This window comes from Symphalangus syndactylus, chromosome 8 (genome assembly GCF_028878055.3).
Source record: "Symphalangus syndactylus isolate Jambi chromosome 8, NHGRI_mSymSyn1-v2.1_pri, whole genome shotgun sequence".
In the NCBI taxonomy this organism is placed as follows: Eukaryota; Metazoa; Chordata; class Mammalia; order Primates; family Hylobatidae; genus Symphalangus; species Symphalangus syndactylus.
Genome location: NC_072430.2, coordinates 17,340,517 through 17,359,848, shown reverse-complemented (window position 1 = coordinate 17,359,848; position 19,332 = coordinate 17,340,517). Strand labels below are relative to the sequence as shown.

At 51.4% G+C, this 19,332-nt stretch overlaps 1 protein-coding gene across 1 annotated transcript in view; it reads left to right on the top strand.

Annotated features, from left to right (window-relative positions):
* Positions 1-16,353, top strand: part of CYP46A1 (cytochrome P450 family 46 subfamily A member 1) — a 43,534-nt gene extending 27,181 nt beyond the window's left edge. Inside the window, exons 8-15 of the mRNA XM_055288218.2 lie at positions 4,168-4,318; positions 4,489-4,551; positions 6,400-6,472; positions 9,595-9,679; positions 10,300-10,410; positions 14,428-14,516; positions 15,227-15,293; positions 15,596-16,353. Of these exons, the coding sequence (XP_055144193.1) occupies positions 4,168-4,318; positions 4,489-4,551; positions 6,400-6,472; positions 9,595-9,679; positions 10,300-10,410; positions 14,428-14,516; positions 15,227-15,293; positions 15,596-15,766 (810 nt within the window). The 3' untranslated portion in view covers positions 15,767-16,353. The remainder of the gene's footprint in view (positions 1-4,167; positions 4,319-4,488; positions 4,552-6,399; positions 6,473-9,594; positions 9,680-10,299; positions 10,411-14,427; positions 14,517-15,226; positions 15,294-15,595) is intronic.
* Positions 16,354-19,332: the final 2,979 nt, after the last annotated feature.

Genomic DNA, 19,332 nt, shown 5'->3' with positions numbered 1-19,332 from the left:
TGAAATACTAACAAAAAGTCTTCCAACAAAGAAAAGCCCGTGACCAGATGTCTTTAGTGCCAAATTCTACCAAACCTATGAAGAAGAACACCAATTCTTCTCAAACTATTCCAAAAAATTGAAGAAGAGGGAACTTTTCCTGACTTATTCTATGAGGCCAGCACAAACAGACAAGGACACAATAAAAAAAACTACATGCCAACGTCCCTGATGAATATAGATGCAAAAATCTTCAACAAAATACTAGCAAACAAACCTAATCCAACAACACATCAAAAAGGTAATTCACCATGATTAAGTGGGATTTATCCCAGGGATGCAAGGGTGCTTCAACATATGCAAGTCAATAAATGTTATACATCATATTAACAGGATGAAGGACAAAAACCATATGATCATCTCAATAGATGCAGAAAAAGCACTTGATAAAATTTAACACCGCTTCATGATTAAAAACTCTCAACGAATTATGAATAGAAGGAATGTAGCTCAACATAATGAAGGTCGTATATGATATACCCACAGCTAACATCATACTTAGTGAGGAAAAGCTAAAAGTCTTTCCTTTAGGAACTGGAACAAGATAAGGATGCCCACTTTCATCACTCTTATTCAACATAGTACTATTAATAGAAGTGCTAGCCAGAGCAGTCAGGCAAGAGAAATAAAAGACATCCAAATTGGAAAAGAAGAAGTCAAACTGTCCCTCTTTGCAGAAGACATGATCTTATATTTAGAAATTCCTAAAGACTCCACCAAAAAACTCTTAGAACTGATGAATGACTTCAGTAAATTTGTGGGGTAAAAAAATCAGCATACAAAAATCAGTAGCAATTCTATACACCAATAATGAACTCATGGAAGAAGAAACCAATAAAGCAATCCCATTTACAACTGCTATATAGAAAATAAAATACCTAGGAATAAATTTAACCAAGGAGGTGAAAGACCTATACAAGGAAAACTACAAAACACTGATGAAAGAAATTGAAGAAGACACAAACAAATGAAAAAACATCCCATTCTCATGGATTGAATTAATATTGTTAAAATGACCATACTACCTAAAGCAATCTATGGATTCAATGCAATCTCTATCAAAATACCAATGACATTCTTCACAGAAATAGAAAAAACAATCCTAAAATTTGCATGAAACCACAAAAGAGCTGAAATAGCCAAAGCAACTCTGAGCAAAAAGAACAAAGCTGGAGGCACCACAGTACCTGATTTCAAAATATACTATAAAGCTACAATAACCAAAACAACATGGTATTGGTTTAAAAAATAACAACAGACATAGACCAATGTAACGGAATAGAGAGCCCAGAAATATATTCATGTATTTACAGGAAACAGACTTTCAACAAAGGCACCAAGAACATACATTGGAGAAAGGGCAGTGCTGGGAAAACTGGATATCTAAATGCAGAAGAATTAAACCATACCCCTATCTCTCACCACATACAAAAATCACCTTAAAATGAATAGACTTGGCCAGGCGTGGTGGCTCATGCCTGTAATACCAGCACTTTGGGAGGCCAAGGTGGGTGGATCACAAGGTCAGGAGATGGAGACCATCCTGGCTAATATGGTAAAACCCTGTCTCTACTAAAAATACAAAAAATTAGCTGGGTGTGGTGGCACACACCTATAGTCCCAGCTACTTGGGAGGCTGAGGCAGGAGAATCACTTGAACCCGGGAGGTGGAGGCTGCAGTGAGCTGATATCATGCCACTGCACTCCAGCCTGGGGGACAGAGTGAGACTACAAGACTATGTTTCAAACAAAAAAAAAATTAATAGACTTAAACATAAGACCTGCAACTATAAAAACACTAGAAGAAAACATAGGAGAAATGCTCCAGGACATTGGTGTAGGCAAACATTTTATAGCTAAGACTTCAAAAATACAGGCAACAACAACAAAAGTAGACAAATGTGGCCAGGCATGGTGGCTCATGCCTGTAATCCCAGCACTTTGGGAGGCCAAGGCAGGCAGATCACTTGAGGGCAGGAGTTTCAGACCAGCCTGGTCAACATGGTGAAACCCTGTCTCTACTCAAAATACAAAAATTAGCTAGTCATGGTGGTTGGCACTTGTAGTCCCAGCTACTTGGGAGGCAGAAGCAGGAGTATCACTTGATCCCGGGAGGTGGAGGTTGCAGTGAGCCGAGATCACACCCCTGCACTCCAGCATGGCTGACAGAGTGAGACTCTGTCTCAAAAAAAAAAAAAGTGTGACTATATTAAATGTGACTATATTAAACTAAAAAGGTTCTGCACAGCAAAGGAAACAATCAACAGAATGAAGAGACAACTTGTTAAATGGGAGAAAGAATTTGCAAACTGCTCATCTGACAAGGAACACAAACAACAGCAAAAAAAAAAAAAAGCAAAAGCAAGTAATTCCATTAAAAAGTTGGCAAAGGATCTTAATAGACATTTCTCAAAAGACAAATGGCCAAGATGTATATGAAAAAATGCTCAACGTCACTAATCATCAGATAAATGCAAATCTGTGAGATATCATCTTACCCCAGTTAGAATGGCTATTATAAAAAAGACAAAAAATAACAGATGCTGGTGAGAATAGAGAGAAATGGAACCTTATGCATTGTTGGCAGGAATGTAAATTTGTATAGCCATTATGGAAAATAGTATGGAGGTTTCTCAAACTAAAAAGAGAACAACCATATATATGATTCCGCAGTCCCACTACTGGGTATTTATCCAAAGAAAAAGAAATCAGTATATCAAAGGGACACCTGCACAATAGCCAAGATATAGAATCAACGTAAGTGTCAATCAACAGATAAATGGATAAAGAAAATCTGGTGTAGCCGGGCGCGGCAGTTCACGCCTGTAATCCCAGCACTTTGGAAGGCCAAGGCAGATGGATCACCTGAGGTCAGGAGCTCAAGACCAGCCTTTCACATGGTGAAACCCCATCTCTACTAAAAATACAAAAAATTAGCCAGGCATGGTGATGGGCAACTGTAATCCCAGCTAGTCAGGAGGCTGAAGCAGGAGAATCGCCTGAACCTGGAAAACAGAGGTTGCAGTGAGCCGAGATTGTGCCATTGCACTCCAGCCTGGGCAACAAGAGTGAAACCCCATCTCAAAAAAAAAAAAAAGAAAATTTGGTGTATATACACATGGAATGCTGTTTGCCCATAAGAAAGAATGAAATCCTGACATTTGGAGCAGCCTGGATGGAACTGGAGATCATTATGTTAAGTGAAACAAGGCAAGACCAGAAAGACAAATATTGCCTGTTCTCCCACATATGTGGGAGCTAAAAAAGTTGATCTCATGGAGGTAAAGAGTGGAATGATAGTTACTAGAGGCTGGGAAGGGTGAGTGGGGGGATGAAGAGAAGTTGGTTAATGGGTACAAACATACAGTTATATAGAAGGAATAAGTTTTAGTGTCAGTAGCACAGTGGGTGACTATGGCTACCAGCAAGGTATTGTATATTTCAAAAATAGGGAGAAGATTTGAAATGTTTCCAACACAAATGATAAATGTTTGAGGTGATGAATATCCTAAATATGCTGATTTGACCATTGCACATTGTATTCATGTATCAAAATATCACATGTACCCCATACGTGTGTATAATTATTATGTATCAATTAAAATATATAGATTTTTAAAAAGATGGCTGCTGCAGCTCCACATATCACCTCCTTATTCCAGGCATGAAGAAGGAAGAAAGGGGAAAGGTGAAAGCTGAGCTCATCTCAGGGCCCCCTCCCCTTCCCTGGGACTTTGGCCCCTGAGCTTGCAGCCCCCAATGCCGCCCCGTCTTTTTGGCAGTTGATCGCACTCTACTTCCCTCTGCTTGGGATTTGTTCCTTCGATGCAAGCATAGCTGCCTCCACCCATCAGGGGTCCCTTTTTACCTTGCAGGGCTACGTGGATATTTTAAGCCATCCTGCCCACCACTGCTAAGGATTTGGTGCAGGAAAGGGAGGCTGAGGCCTGGGCTCAGTCTGCCATCTTGATCCAGTCTCCCCGGCTGCTTCATCTTTTCTAGAATTTCTCACATTCTACTGACCTCCCGGCTTGCCAGTGCCGCTAACGTCATTTCGGGGTGATGGGGGAGAGGGGAGAGGGAACATGCGTGTTCACTTGGCCATCTGGAGCTGAAACTCTTGTTTAGTTCCTGCCAGGGAAGAGGAAGCAGCTCCGGGAGGTCCGGGAGAGCATTCGCTTTCTGCGCCAGGTGGGCAGGGACTGGGTCCAGCGCCGCCGGGAGGCCCTGAAGAGGGGCGAGGAGGTTCCTGCCGACATCCTCACACAGATTCTCAAAGGTGCGAGGGCCCCGTCTGCGGACTGGGGAGGGCGGGGTGGGCCGGGACATCCCCCAGGTGATTCATCGCCACTGACTCTGTTTGGCTTAAGAGGAGAAACAGTTATTTTATGAGCCATGAGGAAAGGGAGCAAAAATTTGCTGGGAACTGAGACTCTCCTTGTCTTTCAGCTGAAGAGGGAGCCCAGGATGATGAGGGTCTGCTGGACAACTTCGTCACCTTCTTCATTGCTGGTTTGTAGCTTTAGTGGTGAACAAGGGCCCGGAGCTCTGCAGAAATGCTGCGGACCATGGATCCCTCAAACCCAACTCTTTGGGATTTTTTGGGCTATCTGAGCAGAGCTCACCGCAGGGCTAGGGGGCTGGGCTGAAGGGAGCAGAAGCCCCCTCTCCTAGCTGTCTTGAGGGCCTCTGACCTGGTAATGCAGCTGGCAATTGCGGGGATGTGTGAAGCTGGCCTGTCAGCTCCAGAGAGCTTGGCTGTGTGAATGCAGGCATCCCCTCACTCAGAATTTGTGGGGAGGCCTGCAGTAGACTGGCACAAAAAGAGATGCTAAGCAGCTTCATTCATTTGCTCATCAGATATTTCCTGAACATGGTTCTTCACCTAGAAAACTCTTCACCCGTCGGTGAGCCCTCACATGCCTCCACCCCAGGGAAGCGCAGGCTGCCTCAGGCTCTCAGCTAGGAGCTGACCACAGGCCTGGAGCTCCTCCCCACCACCCATCTCATCGCGTTAAGCTGTTTATTTATTTGTGGTAATTGAGTGAGGTCTGTTCCCCACCAGACTTGATGAGCAAAGGGTCAGGTTGTTTTGCTCACCTCTGTTCTCCCAGGGCCCAGTGCAGTAGGTTCCCATGAACATTGAATGAAATACATGAACAAATGGTTGACACTAGGCACTGGGAAGATAGAGGTGAACAAGATGAGGGACAGTTTCTAGTCTATTGGTGGAGGTGGACAGACAGAGAGACAAATACTGATGGACGAAGAGGTCTGCGGGTGAACAGCGTGGAAGAAGACCCTTTAGGTGGGAGAAGCACTTGCAGATGTCCCGGGAGATTAGAAATGGCCAGTGCTAAAGCAAGGCTGCAGGGTGCCATTCCCTGCAATGGACAGAAAGGACTTGCAGAACCAATGACTGGTCCTTATTCCTGCAGCTGGGAACCCAGGTCCTGGATGAGGCTTCTGGACAGACCTAGCCTCAGTCTCCTCATCTGTAAAATGGGGACCTTGAGGAGCTCTCCAGGCTTCTATCCAGCCTTCCAAAGAGGGTTTATTAATCCCGTCTCGTCCCTCCAGTCTATCCCTGAGACGCGCGTCCAGATGCCATGGGGGACTGGCCGAGGGCAGGGTGGGTTGTGTCTGTCTTTCCCTTTGCCTGTGAGGAAACTGAGGCCGAGGAGGGAAGTGGCCTCCTATAGTCACAGCCCGCGATGCAGAGCTGGGGCCAGCGCTGCTCTGTTCTCCCACCCTGCTCCCCGGCCGAGGGCTCCGCTGGCTGTGTGACTGGCCCACCTCCACACCCTAGGAGCTGGGCCCTGCTTCCCAGCTCTGACTTGCTGTAAGTTACAGGCCCTTCTCCTGCATTCAAGCAGGCCCCTCAAGCCCCTTGGCTCCTTTAGAGTAAACTCATGTCTGTTCCCTCCCAGGCCAGCTTGGAGGAGTTGACTCTATCACCTTGGCCAGACCCTGCCAGAACTCAAAATCAGCCTCCCAAAACGTCCGCCACCCCCTCATAGAACCTCAGGGTCATGGGGGGCTTTTGTGTGTACCCTGCAGCCTGGAAAGGAGAGGCTTTGGGCTCACGGACTTTGAATTGTGTCCCTCCCCACTCTCCCTGCTGTGTGATCAAAGAGACCTATTCCTCTCCACCTCCACTTTTTCTTCTCCAAAATGGAGGTGAGCACCTCCCCGGGCCAAGTGAGACCCAGACGATGGTTCAAGGAAGGGGCTTTTAGAGCCAGATGCCTGGAGGTACCTGCCATTTACATGCCAGCACTGGCTGGCATAGAGGCAGACAAACTGTCTCCTTCATCCTGTGGCCCCATGTGAAGCAACCACTGTCCTCCCTTCCCACAGGTCATGAGACCTCTGCCAACCACTTGGCGTTCACAGTGATGGAGCTGTCTCGCCAGCCGGAGATCGTGGCAAGGTATGGGGGCTGCTCTTGGGGCTGGCAAAGAGGTCTGTCTGATGTCTTGTTCCTGAGGGCCACCTGCCCCCACCTCCCATGGTTGAGTCCCCTCAACATGCCCTGCTTCCCCCGGGCCTTGGCACGTGCTGTTCCCTCTCTTGGAAGCGCTCTCCCTACTTTTCCCCTGGAGAACACACCTCCTCCTCCCACTCCTCTTCTAGAAAGGGCTTCTCGGATCCCTAAAGGAGCCACCCCATGTTTCCCCTCTGAGCCTCCTCCTGACTCATGAATGTGTTTCCCCTGGGACTGTTTCATCATGTCTATTTCAGCCATGAGACTGGAAGCTCCAGGAGGGCAGGGACCGTGGTTTTTTTCCCTCCCCACAGCATACCCAGTGCCTGGCCAGGGCCTGGCAGTGAGGATGGAGCAGAATCCCTGCTAAATTGCCAAAAGCGTGCTTGTCTGCTGATGGCAAGACAAAGGAGGGCGTCCCTGGGGAGGTGGTATTTGAGTCGGGCCATTGGTTTCCTTAAATACAAACAGGCTTCCTCCAGGGTAGTTGCATGGAGTGGCTAAAGCAAGTGTCAAAGCTCTCTGAACACACCAACAGGCTGGATGGGAGCTCTAGGGAGGTGGGGTCAGGCCTTCAATTACAATTATTAGTCATCAGCAGCATATAAGGGCAGAAGTGAAAGATTGTGTGAAAATATACAATCTTTCTAGGGTTTAAAAATAAGTATAATTGTAATAAGCATTTCATATAAAAATTTTAGGAAAAGCAGAAATGTTATAACAATAAAAATAAACCCACCCATGGCACCCCACCCACCCAGAGGCACTTCACTGTTAACTGCTGAGTATCTGTTCAGTACCTTCTCACCTACGCATGGGCAGCTTTGCTGTGTTTTTTGTCACCTGGTTGTACAGCTGGCTTTTATTCCCCATGAGCCTTATCACAGCATCGCCTACCTCATTGTAACCTCCTCCCAAATCCACTCTTAAAAATTGTGGTAAAATGTACATAACATAAAATTTTACATTTTCATTGTTTTTAAGCACACAGTTTAGTGGCATTAAGGGCATTCACATTGTGAATGTCATCCCCTCCACTATTTTTATTTTTACTTTTTTGAGACAGAGTCTTGCTTGCTCTGTTGCCCAGGCTGGAGTGCAATCTCAGCTCACTGCAACCTCCGCCTCCCTGATTCAAACAATTCTCCTGCCTCAGCCTCCAGAGTATCTGGGATTACAGGTGTGCACCACCACACCTGGCTAATTTTTTTTTTTTTTTTTTTTTTTTTTTTTGGTATTTTTAGTAGAGACAGTGTTTTGCCATGTTGGCCAGGCTGGTCTCAAACTCCTGGCCTGAAGTGATCCACCCGTCTTGGCATCACAAAGTGCTGGGATTACACGTGTGAGCCACTGTCCCTGGCCTCTGTCTCCAGACCTTTTTCATCTTCCCAAACTGAAAATCTGTCCGTTCTCCCCTCCTCCATCCCTGGTAACCACCATTCCACTTCTGTCTCTCTATGTATTTGTCTAGGTGACTTATGTAAGTGGACTCATACAGTATTTGTCTTTTTTGTGACTGGCTTATTTCACTCGGATAATGTCCTCCAAGTTCATCCATGTTGCAGTATATGTCAGAACTCCCTTCCTTTTTTTTTTTTTCTTTTTTTTTTTTTTTTTAAGACAGAGTCTTGCTCTGTCGCCCAGGCTGCAGTGCAGTGGTGCAATCTCAGCTCACTGCAAGTTCTGCCTCCCGGGTTCATGCCATTCTCCTGCCTCAGCCTCCCAAGTAGCTGGGACTACAGGTGCACGCCACCATGTCTGGCTAATTTTTTTTGTATTTTTAGTAGAGACAGGGTTTCACGGGTTAGCCAGGATGGTCTTGATCTCCTGACCTCGTGATCCGCCCGCCTCGGCCTCCCAAAGTGCTGGGATTACAGGCGTGAGCCACCGCGCCCAGCAGAACTCCCTTCCTTTTTAAGACTTGCTAATGTTCCATTGTAAGCATCTATCCCATTTTGCATATTCATACATCTGTCTATGGATACCTGGGTTGCTTCTACCTTTTGTCTATTTTGAATAATGCTGCTTTGAGGATGGGTATACAAATATCTTTTTAAGTCCCTGCTTTCGGTTGTTTTGGCTTTATACTCAGAAGTGGGATTGCTGGATCATATGGTGATTCTATTTTTAATTTTTTGAGGAATCACCATATCGTTTTCCATAACGGCTGAACCATTTTACATTCCCACCAGCAATGCACAAGGGTTCTTTCTGATTTGTCCACATCCTCAACAATACTTTTGTGTTTATTGGGATGAGAACCATCCTAATGAGTATGAAGTGGTCCAGATCCACTCTTTTTTTTTTTTGAGATGGAGACTCGCTCTGTTGCTAGGCTGGAATGCAGCGGCTCTACCTCTGCTCACTGCAAACTCCACCTCCCAGATTCAAGTGATTCTCATGCTTCAGCCTCCCAAGCAGCTGGGATTACAGGCACCCGCCACCACTCCCGGCTAATTTTTGTATTTTTAGTAGAGACAGGGTTTCACCATGTTGGCAAGGCTGGTTTCCTACAGCCAATCCCAAACATCAGACACAAATGGTGGATGTTTTAGGGCCCCTGGAACATGGTTCCCAATGGTTTGGGCACTGTTTTGGATGTGGCCATCGCTGGATCTCTTTAACAGTCTTTGGGCTGGGCACAGTGGCTCACACCTGTAATCCCAGCACTTTGGGAAGCTGAGGCGGGCAGATCACCTGGGGCTCAGGAGTTCAAGACCAGCCTGGCCAACATGGTGAAACCCTGTCTCTACTACAAATACAAAAATTAGCTGAGCGTGGTGGTGGGCATCTGTAATCCCAGCTACTCGGGAGGCTGAGGCGGGAGAATTGCTTGAATCCTGGGGGGAAGGCAGAGGTTGCAGTGAGCCAAGATTGCACCACTGCACTCCAGCCTGGGCGACAGAGCGACTGTGTCTCAAAAAATAAAGATACAAGTGATAGTGTTTGTGAATGGGGAGCCCCATGCTTCTCTCTTCACGCTTCCTTTCAATGCCCACTTCTTAAAGCTAAGTAAGTCGGGGAAAGGCTCCCTTTGGAGACGAACTTGTCTTTATCTTACCCCACAGGCTGCAGGCCGAGGTGGATGAGGTCATTGGTTCTAAGAGGTACCTGGATTTCGAGGACCTGGGGAGACTGCAGTACCTGTCCCAGGTGTGGGAAGTAGGAGGGAAGCTTCTGGGCGGATGTGGGTGATCATGTCATCATGCCTGCTTCCTCCCTGGACCTTTTAGGACATGGTTCTCAAACTTTGCTGCATAGGGTACTCCCCCAGAAGATTTAAAGTATTCTGAGGCCCAGGCTGCCCCAGACTAATGACATCAAAGAGCTCCCCATGTCACCCCAGTATTCAACTTAGGTTGGAAACTGGCCCTTCAGTAAATGGTGCCGTATTTGTGCTTCCCGGCTAGGCTGGGGTTCCAGATCCTTAAGCTTCCCCTGGTGGAGTCAGGCTCAGCAGTGCCTCCCCGTGCTGCCGCTGCACAGCAGGAGGCCTTGCAGGTTCTGCCGCGGCTCTCTGGAATGGTGGGACCCCCGATGCCTGGTCCCAGCTCTGCCATTGTGGCCTTGCACAACTCCCTTCTCCTTCTGGACCTCAGTTTCTCCATCTGTCACATGACAGACTGATGTCCCAGGGGCCTGGGGCCCAGGCCAGGGTAAGGGTACGCATTCAGCCTGCGGGTGGGAAAGACTGGGGTCCCAGGCTGCTGCTGGCCGGCGTGATCTGTGGCCTCTCCCGACTCTCTTGTTATCTCCCCTTGTGGCTTCTCTAGGTCCTCAAAGAGTCGCTGAGGCTGTACCCACCAGCATGGGGCACCTTTCGCCTGCTGGAAGAGGAGACCTTGATTGATGGGGTCAGAGTCCCCGGCAACACCCCGCTCTTGGTGGGTGGAGGCCCTGGGGGCCCTGGGGTGGGCTGGGCTGCTTGCCCCAATGGTGGTGAATTTGGGACTCACCAGGGGAGCCTGTGGCCCTGTTCCCATCACTGCAACGGGCCTCACTGGCTGCCCTGTTCCTTCTCACGGAGCCTCACCATAGCCCTGTGAGGGCTTTTTCCCCTCCTCACACTGTCCAGCAGAAGATTACAGCGGGTCATTCTGGAAGGGAGGTGCCCCATTTACAGCTGAGGACACTGAGGTTCAGAGAGGTTATGTCACTTTCCTGGGGTCACACAGCTGGTGAAGAGCAGATATGGAAAATGCCCAGTTTCACAGTGGACCCAAACTTGTCCTGGTTCCTTCTCTCCTCACGTTTTACAGCGCTTTCTCTCTCGGCTTTCTCCCCAGACCTCATTTACCTTGTGTCTCTGTTTGCTTACTTGTCCATTTATCCATTCATCCAGGCGCTTATTCATGTACGATAGCCCCTAAACCCACCCCTAAACCAGAAAACTAGGATGTAGTCACTCCCTGCTGCCCGACAAGGAATCACTAATCTGAATTGTGTGTTTGCCGTTCCCTTGTGTGTATGTGTGTGTGTGTGTGTGTGCCTGTGTGCACTCACGCAGTAATATATTGTAGGACTTGCTTTTTGACTCAGTATAAAGATTGGTAAGATTTGTGTAGGTGTCTCCACAAGGCCATAGGACAACCAACGATCAATTCTCAGGTGACAGGCATTTGAGAGGTGTCCAGTTTGTCCCTATCTTGAGCACCACAGCAGCTATGCCGTTTCTGTCCGCATGTCCGGGAACGGTGTGCAAGCAAGTTCCTCGAGCATTTACCCAGAAGTGAGAGGGCTGGGTGGTAGGACCCGTGACTGTTCAGCTTTACAAACTAATGCCACATTGTTTTGCAAAGTGGCTGCACCAACTTGGATGCCCAGTAGTGGTGAGGGAGAGCACCTGCTGTTCTTCATCGTCTCCAACACTTTGCATGGTCCAATTGTGTATCTGCTGCCATCCAAATATGTGTTTTTAAAAACGTATTTCACTGTGGTCTTGATTTGTGCCTTCCTGATTACTAACTAGTAAGAGTGAGCATCTGACCTGCTTTCTCTGTCTCTGAGATGTGGGCTCAGTTTCCCTTTTTAGGTAGTGTGTTTTTTCATGTTGCTATGTAGAGCGTTATTTTATTTTATTATTTTTTACAGCATACATTTATTTACTATTATTTTCATTATTTTGTTTTTAGATAGAGTCTTGCTCTGTCCCCCAGGCTGGAGTGCAGTGGCGCCATCTCGGCTCACTGCAACCTCTGCGTCCCGGGTTCAAGCGATTCTCATGCCTCGGCCTCCTGAGTAGCTGGGATTACAGGCGCCCACCCCCACGCCTGGCTAATTTTTGTATTTTTAGTAGAGATGGGGTTTCACCAGGTTGGCCAGGCTGTTCTCAAACTCCTGACCTCAAGTGATCTACCTGCCTCGGCCTCCCAAAGTGCTGGGATTACAGGCGTGAGCCAGCGCGCCCAGCCCTAGAGCTTTATTTTAAAAACTCACATGTTAATCTTTTGTCTGGTATGTTTGTCATCTTTGTGGCTTGTCTTCATTAATGTATTTTTGATGATCTGCATGTCTTAATATTTTTAACAATTACTTCTTTTGCTTTGCCTTGTTTAAGAAATCCTTCTCTATCCTGAGTTCAGGACATTCACTTACATTGTCCTCAAAGTTGAGCCTGTAACTACCTGGAATTGGTTTTGTGTGTGGTTTCAAGGTAGGGACCTTTCTGTATTGACTTGCCAGGGCTATTGTAACAAAGTGCCACAGACTTTGGCTTAAATAACAGAAATTTATTTTCTCCCAGTCCTGGAGGCTGGAAGTCTGAGATCAAGGTGTTGGAGGCTGGTTTCTTCTGAGGGCTCACTCCTTGGTGTGCAGACAGCCACCTTCTTCCTGTGTCTCCACATGGTCTTCCTTCTGTGTGTCTGTGTCCTAATCTCCTCTTATAAGGACACCAGTCAGGTTGGATTAGGGCCCATCCTAAGTACCTCATTCTGAGGGCTCACTCCTTGGTGTGCAGACAGCCACCTTCTTCCTGTGTCTCCACATGGTCTTCCTTCTGTGTGTCTGTGTCCTAATCTCCTCTTATAAGGACACCAGTCAGGTTGGATTAGGGCCCATCCTAAGTACCTCATTCTGAGGGCTCACTCCTTGGTGTGCAGACAGCCACCTTCTTCCTGTGTCTCCACATGGTCTTCCTTCTGTGTGTCTGTGTCCTAATCTCCTCTTATAAGGACACCAGTCAGGTTGGATTAGGGCCCATCCTAAGTACCTCATTCTGAGGGCTCACTCCTTGGTGTGCAGACAGCCACCTTCTTCCTGTGTCTCCACATGGTCTTCCTTCTGTGTGTCTGTGTCCTAATCTCCTCTTATAAGGACACCAGTCAGGTTGGATTAGGGCCCATCCTAAGTACCTCATTTTAAGTTAATTACCTCATTAAAGACCTTGTCTCCAAACACAGCCGCATTCTGAGGTACTGGGGGTTAGGACTCCAACATATGAATTTGTGGGGGGCAAAATTCAGCCCATGACAGGATCCTTTTTATTTTTACCTATGAGGAAGGAGGAGCCCCAGTCCCTGCTCGCAGCCCCTCTCCTCCCAGGGCTCTGCCCCACCTCCTCCAGCGTCCATCCAAGCCTCATCTGTGGCCACTCTGTCATCTGTTTTGCCGAGCTTTCTTTTTAATACTCCTGTACCAATACCACTGTGCCTTAACAGCCATCTCCTTAGATCCCCTTACAGCCGGCAGGGGAAGCCCTGTGGCTCACTCTCAGCCTGGGGGTGCCACCCTGTGGGCTTTGAGTGGGCAGACTGGGCTCCAACCCCAGCTCTGCTCCTGGCTGGCTGGGTCATCTCCATCAGGGCTTCGGCTTCCTCTTTGTTAGGTGGGGGGAGTGGTGAGCATCAGTAGGATGACGTACATCATGTGCCTGGCAACAATCCCCGGCACATCGCAGGTGCCCTAAACCCAGCCCCCGTGCCTGATGTTCCCACATACTTGCTGGAGCTCAGCTCCAGGGTTCCCTGCACCCTCTGCTGCGCTGACCCCCAGCACAGAGAGCCAGGGGTGGGGCAGGCTCAGGAGGAGATTTTGTCCTAGTGTTTGGAGGCCAAGGACATGGAGTGAGCGTCAGCCCCACTCAGGAGGCACCACGCGTGCACATGGAAGGCTGGTGGGGTCTGCAGCTCCTCCACCCCCACCCCTGCTGAAGTAGGCCTTGAGTTGAAGAGAAACTGAATACAACAGTTCTTGGGATCTAGAGGAAGTTGGCCTCACAGAGTCAGATCTGAGTTTGAATCCCGGTTTGGCCATTTATTTGCCTGGTGACTTCAGGTGAGTCACTGAGCCTCTCTCTGGGTCTCAGTTTCCTCATCTGTAAAATGGGGATAATGATGGCTCCCCCACAGGGCTGAGCCCAGCGCAGGATGACGCAGTACGCCCAGCTGGCACAGTCGACTGTCCCCGCTCTTCCTCTTTTTTTTTTTTTTTTTTTTTGAGACGGAGTCTCGCTCTGTCGCCCAGGCTGGAGTGCAGTGGCACAATCTCGGCTCACTGCAAGCTCCGCCTCCTGGGTTCACGCCATTCTCCTGCCTCAGCCTCTCTGAGTAGCTGGGACTACAGGCGTCCGCCACCACGCCCGGCTAATTTTTTGTATTTTTTTAGTAGAGACGGGGTTTCACCGTGGTCTCGATCTCCTGACCTCGTGATCCGCCCGCCTCGGCCTCCCAAAGTGCTGGGATTACAAGCGTGAGCCACCGCGCTCGGCCGCCCCGCTCTTCCTCTTAAGGGATTTTCTAGGGGGCCAGTGCAATCGACACCAACCTAGATTGGGGGTGAAGACATGGGAGGAGAGTGGGACCCACTCTGCTCTAAGTAGCCCTGTTGGGTGGCCTCAGTGGCTCAAGAGGTGCCAGGGGAACAACCTGGGAACCAGAGACGAGCGGACCCTTTGCCCGCAGTTCAGCACCTATGTCATGGGGCGGATGGACACATACTTTGAGGACCCGCTGACTTTCAACCCCGATCGCTTCGGCCCCGGAGCACCCAAGTAAGTCCCTCCTTGAGCTGCCCATGAGTGGGGCTGGCGGGAGAAGGACAGACACAGCGGCCTCTGGTCTGAGCCAGAGGCACCCACTCAGCCCACGTAGCCTTCCAGATCCCTGTGAGGTGGTTGTGGAGGAAATCACAGCTCAGAAAGGTTAAGTAACTTATCCAAGTGGCAGAGCGGGGGTCTGGCCCCAGCTCAGTCTGGTTCTAAAGCCCATGCTCATAAGCAGCACCAAATACTGGGAAGCTGGGTGACTTCACCTCCCCAAGCCTTGAGGTTCCTGTCTGAGAAATGGGACCATCCATGGCTGCATCTGGAAGTTGCTGTGGGGGTCAACGCGCTAAGTTACCAAAGCCATGGTGGGAAGAGCTGGACTCCACAGCCTGCCTGGGTGTTCAGATCCAGGCTCTGCCCAGAGCTGGATGTAAATTTATGACCTGGAGTGAGTTGCTTTGCCCCTCTGAGCCTCAGTTTCTCCATCTGTGAAATGGGGACAACAGCAGTTCCAGGAGGGTAAAAGGAGGAGAAAAAGAGAGAATGCAGATCCAGCCCTCGGCAGAGTCAGTGGTTCATGCTTTGCATGCAAAGTGCCCAGCCCCTGGCTCAAAGTCTGTGTTCATCCAGACATGGGTTAACTACTGTCTTCCTTGTGTTGTCCCTGTGGGGATGCCTGGGGCTGCTGGCCTCGTGATTCCTCTCTTTCCCTGCAGGCCACGGTTCACCTACTTCCCCTTCTCCCTGGGCCACCGCTCCTGCATCGGGCAGCAGTTTGCTCAGGTAGGAGGGGCAGGGCTGTGGTTCTGCCCAGGAGTAGCTGCAGGGGTGGTGGCTCATCCTGAGCCAGGAAGCATCTCAGAACCCCTGCTCTGGGGCTGCTGGGCTGTGGGCTCGGGACCCAGCAGAGCCAGACCCAGAGGACTGGCTGTGTTTTGCACAGAGGAGAGCGCGAAACACAGGAGGCTCCCCAGGCTCTCACAGGCTCTCCAGGAGGAGAGCTGGCTGTGACATTTGCTGCTCATTCACTCACTCATTCTGTCTTTGCTTCTTCATGCCTTCCTCATTTTGTCCGCTGGGCCCAGATGGAGGTGAAGGTGGTCATGGCAAAGCTGCTGCAGAGGCTGGAGTTCCGGCTGGTGCCCGGGCAGCGCTTCGGGCTGCAGGAGCAGGCCACGCTCAAGCCACTGGACCCAGTGCTGTGCACCCTGCGGCCCCGCGGCTGGCAGCCCGCACCCCCACCGCCCCCCTGCTGAGGGGGCCTCCAGGCAGGACGAGACTCCTCGGGCAAGGGCCGTGCCCGCCCACCTCTGCTGCCCACGGCCACCCACCTTCTTCCCTGCCCCGTCCCCTGGGCCACCCTTCACGCTGGCTTCCAGCGGGCCCTCTGCCAACCGCCTGCTTCACACCCCTCAGCGCTCCCTGTCGCCTGCGGACTCCATGGCCCTTCCTGGACTGGCCCTTGCCCAACTCCCAGCCACCACCATTGTTCCTACCACTGAGCCCTTGCACAGGCCACTTCCTCAGACGAGACACCCTAACTCTTGCTCACTCCCTAAAGCCCTCTTCAGGGGTCACCTCCTCCAAGAAGCCCTCCTTGCCACCCCCAGCCGGCAGGGGCCCCTCCTCTGTGCTCCCTCGGTCACCTGTGCTACCTCTAACACCACACTGACCACACTGTATCGTGAGTGTCCGTTGACGTGACCAATTGCCCTGCCAGGCTGTCAGCGCCTCAAGGGTAGGGTCTGCGTGTGATTCGTCTCTGAGCCCCCTGTGCCCACCCAGGGCCCGGCACAGAGTCGATGCTCAATAAATGTGTGTTGACTGCATGACTGACCTGGAACCAGGCCATGCGCTCTCGCCTCAGCTTGCTCATCTGTGAAAAGGGGAAGGTGTGGAGGCTGGCACAGCTTTGGAAGCTGCCAGCCCGCAGATGCCCCGGAGATGCCTCGACAACACCGCCTTGGGAGAGACTGCCCCAGGTTACCAGCCTATTCCCTGAGCTGTGTTCACGGCCATGCCCCTGGGTGCTGTGTGAGGTTGGGCCTGGGTGGGTGACTGGCTCTGAGAGCTGGATTTGAGAGGTCAGGGAGGCCCCTGGGCCTTTCTTGGGAGCAGCTTGGTGGAGGTGAGCCCGGTGCCTGTGGGCACCTGCTGCCCTCCTGACCTGGCAGGGGGGCAGGGCGGGTGAGACTGCATCCCTCGTGGTGGTGATGGGAGAAGCCGTCCCTTCCTCCCCAGGGCCGTGTCCTCTGAGCTCATCCAAGGAAGAGGTCCTGCCCTGAGTTTCTCCTTCAGCCACTGGGAGCTTGTCTTTGTGCAGAGAGAAAAAGTGCCCTCGTGGCCCGGTGCGGTGGCTCACGCCTGTAATCCCATCACTTTGGGAGGCCAAGGCGGGAGGATCACCAGAGGTCAGGCGTTCAAGACCAGCCTGGCCAACATGGCGAAACCCTGTCCCTACTTAAAAATACAAAAATTAGCTGGGCATGATGGTGGGTGCCTGTAATTCCAGTTACTTGGAGTCTGAGGCAGGAGAATTGCTTGAACCCAGGAGGCAGAGGTTGCAGTGAGCCCAGATCGCACCACTGCACTCCAGCCTGGGCGACAATGAGACTCCGTCTAAAAAAAAAAAGAAAAAGCTGCCCTCTCCCCTGCCTGGGCCATGCACCCCCTGGGAAGACCCCCTCCCCAAAAAGGGAAGGCACAGATGTGTGCCGGCCCATGATGTGCATTGTCGGCCTCATTTGGTCCTTGCCGCAGTCTTGAATGACAGCTCCAAGAGATGGTCCCATCAAGCAGATGAGGAAACTGAGACTCAGGGGCGGAAGTGACATGCTCAGTACAGGTGGGGCCTGGGGTGGCTCTGAGAATGGAGGAGACAAGTGTCTGTGTTCCCAGCCTGCCCCTTTCCCCAGCCCAGGTGGGCCCTGAGAATGCACACCCTGGCCTCTGGGCAGAGGGTCGGGCCCCCGGGATGCCTCCAGAACGGCAGCATCCTTGCAGAGCGAGGGTCCTCCTGCTCCCCTAGCACCTCGCCTGACCACGTGGGTACCTGGCCAGCCCCTCATCAAGCTGCACCCTCCACCCCCTCCATTTCCAGCCCCCTGTCTGGGGGTCCCCCAAACTCACCACCCACTCTGAGAATGGTATGCCCGAGCTCAGCTTCCAGCCACCTGATCAAACTCATCCCTGGCCAGAAGCAGCCCCTTCCCACAGCCACCCCAAATGCCGCTGCCTCCCAGCGTCCTGTTCCCAAGTCCCCAGCTGGGCACTGTTCCCTGACCTGCTCTGCTGTGCCCCCCTCCCCTGCCCTCTGAAGCCCTTCTCTGAGTCTCTGAGGTTCACCAGTACCCACACGCCTGCCCACGCTTCCCACAGTCCATGCCCTCTGCCTCCTGCTGTGGCTGGGCCTAGTCCCCACAGGACAGCACCTCCTTCACCTGAAAGTCCATCTAAAAGGCCACAGGCCATCAGGCCTCAGTACTGCAGCGACGCAACCCAGCATTGTCTGGAGGGGCCTGGAGGGATCGGCCCCCTCCAGAGACTTCAAGTTCCCGGCTTGACCATCCTCTGATTTGGCAAATATCTGTCCGTGCTGAGCCTGAGCCTTCACACCATGATTTCTTCAAATCCTGCCAGGAAACAGGAGCCAATTATGGCCCATTTCACAGATGGGGAAGTCAAGGCCAGAGCCACAGCTGGGCCATAGTGGAGTCAGCACTTGAACCCATGGCCCTTTGCATCCAGTGGCCTTCCACAGGCTCAGCATGCCCTATCCCTGCAGGCCTGGGCTTGTCTTCTGCACACCCCAGGAATCCCAGATGGCTGAGAAGTGCAGAGCCAGAACCCCCCAGCCCCACTGTCACTGCCAGTGGGGCCATCCTGCCCTTCCTTTCTGAGCCACTTCCTCTTCCATAGACTGGGCTTTCAGTCCATGCTGCATGGGGGAGCCACCTGGGCAGGTGAATCAGCCTCTGGGGTGGGGCCCAGAAACTTTTCTTTTATTTTTTTTTTGAGATGTAGTTTTACTCTTGTTGCCCAGGCTGGAGTGCAGTGGCACAATCTCTGCTCACTGCAACCTCCGCCTCCTGGGTTCCTCAGCCTCCGGAGTAGCTGGGATTACAGGCATGTGCCACGACGCCCGGCTAATTTTTGTGTTTAATTTTTTTTTAGTAGAGACGGGGTTTCACCATGTTGGCCAGGCTGGTCTCGAACTCCTGACCTCAGGTGATCCACCCGCCTAGGCCTCCCAAAGTGTTGGGATTACAGGCGTGAGCCACCGCGCCCGGCCCAACTGTTTTCTTTTCAAGTCTCCGAGGAGATCCCAATGTGCATGGGCCGGTGCCGCCAGTCCAGGTGAAGCTGAGCCTCCGGACCCAGGCAAGATGGATAGGATTAAACCCAAGGCTATGCAGCTAGGCTACCTGGGGTCAAATCCTGCCCCCACCTGCCTGGGCCTCAGTTTCCCCATCTGTAAGGGAGGACAAATAATAGGACCCACTTCCTAGGGTTGGTGGGGAATTAGTGTCCACACGTGGGTCGCGCTCTGGCACTGTGAGTCTGGTCACTGTCACCTGCAGGGAAGGGAGGGCTTTTCTGCAGGCAACGCGGCGCAGTTCCCGGAAGAGCCGCACGGTGGCGCGCTGGCGCAGAGCTCGGGCTCGCCCTCCCGCCCAGGCCGAGTGGGAGGTGCCGGCCCCAGGCGCGGAGGGTCCCGAGGCTCGGAGTCGGTGGGCCGAGGGGACGCCCGCCCCGCTCCCGGAAGCGGGGTCAGGCGGGAGGCCCGGGGGTGGGCAGTGGCAAGCTCTGGCCACGGCGTGGG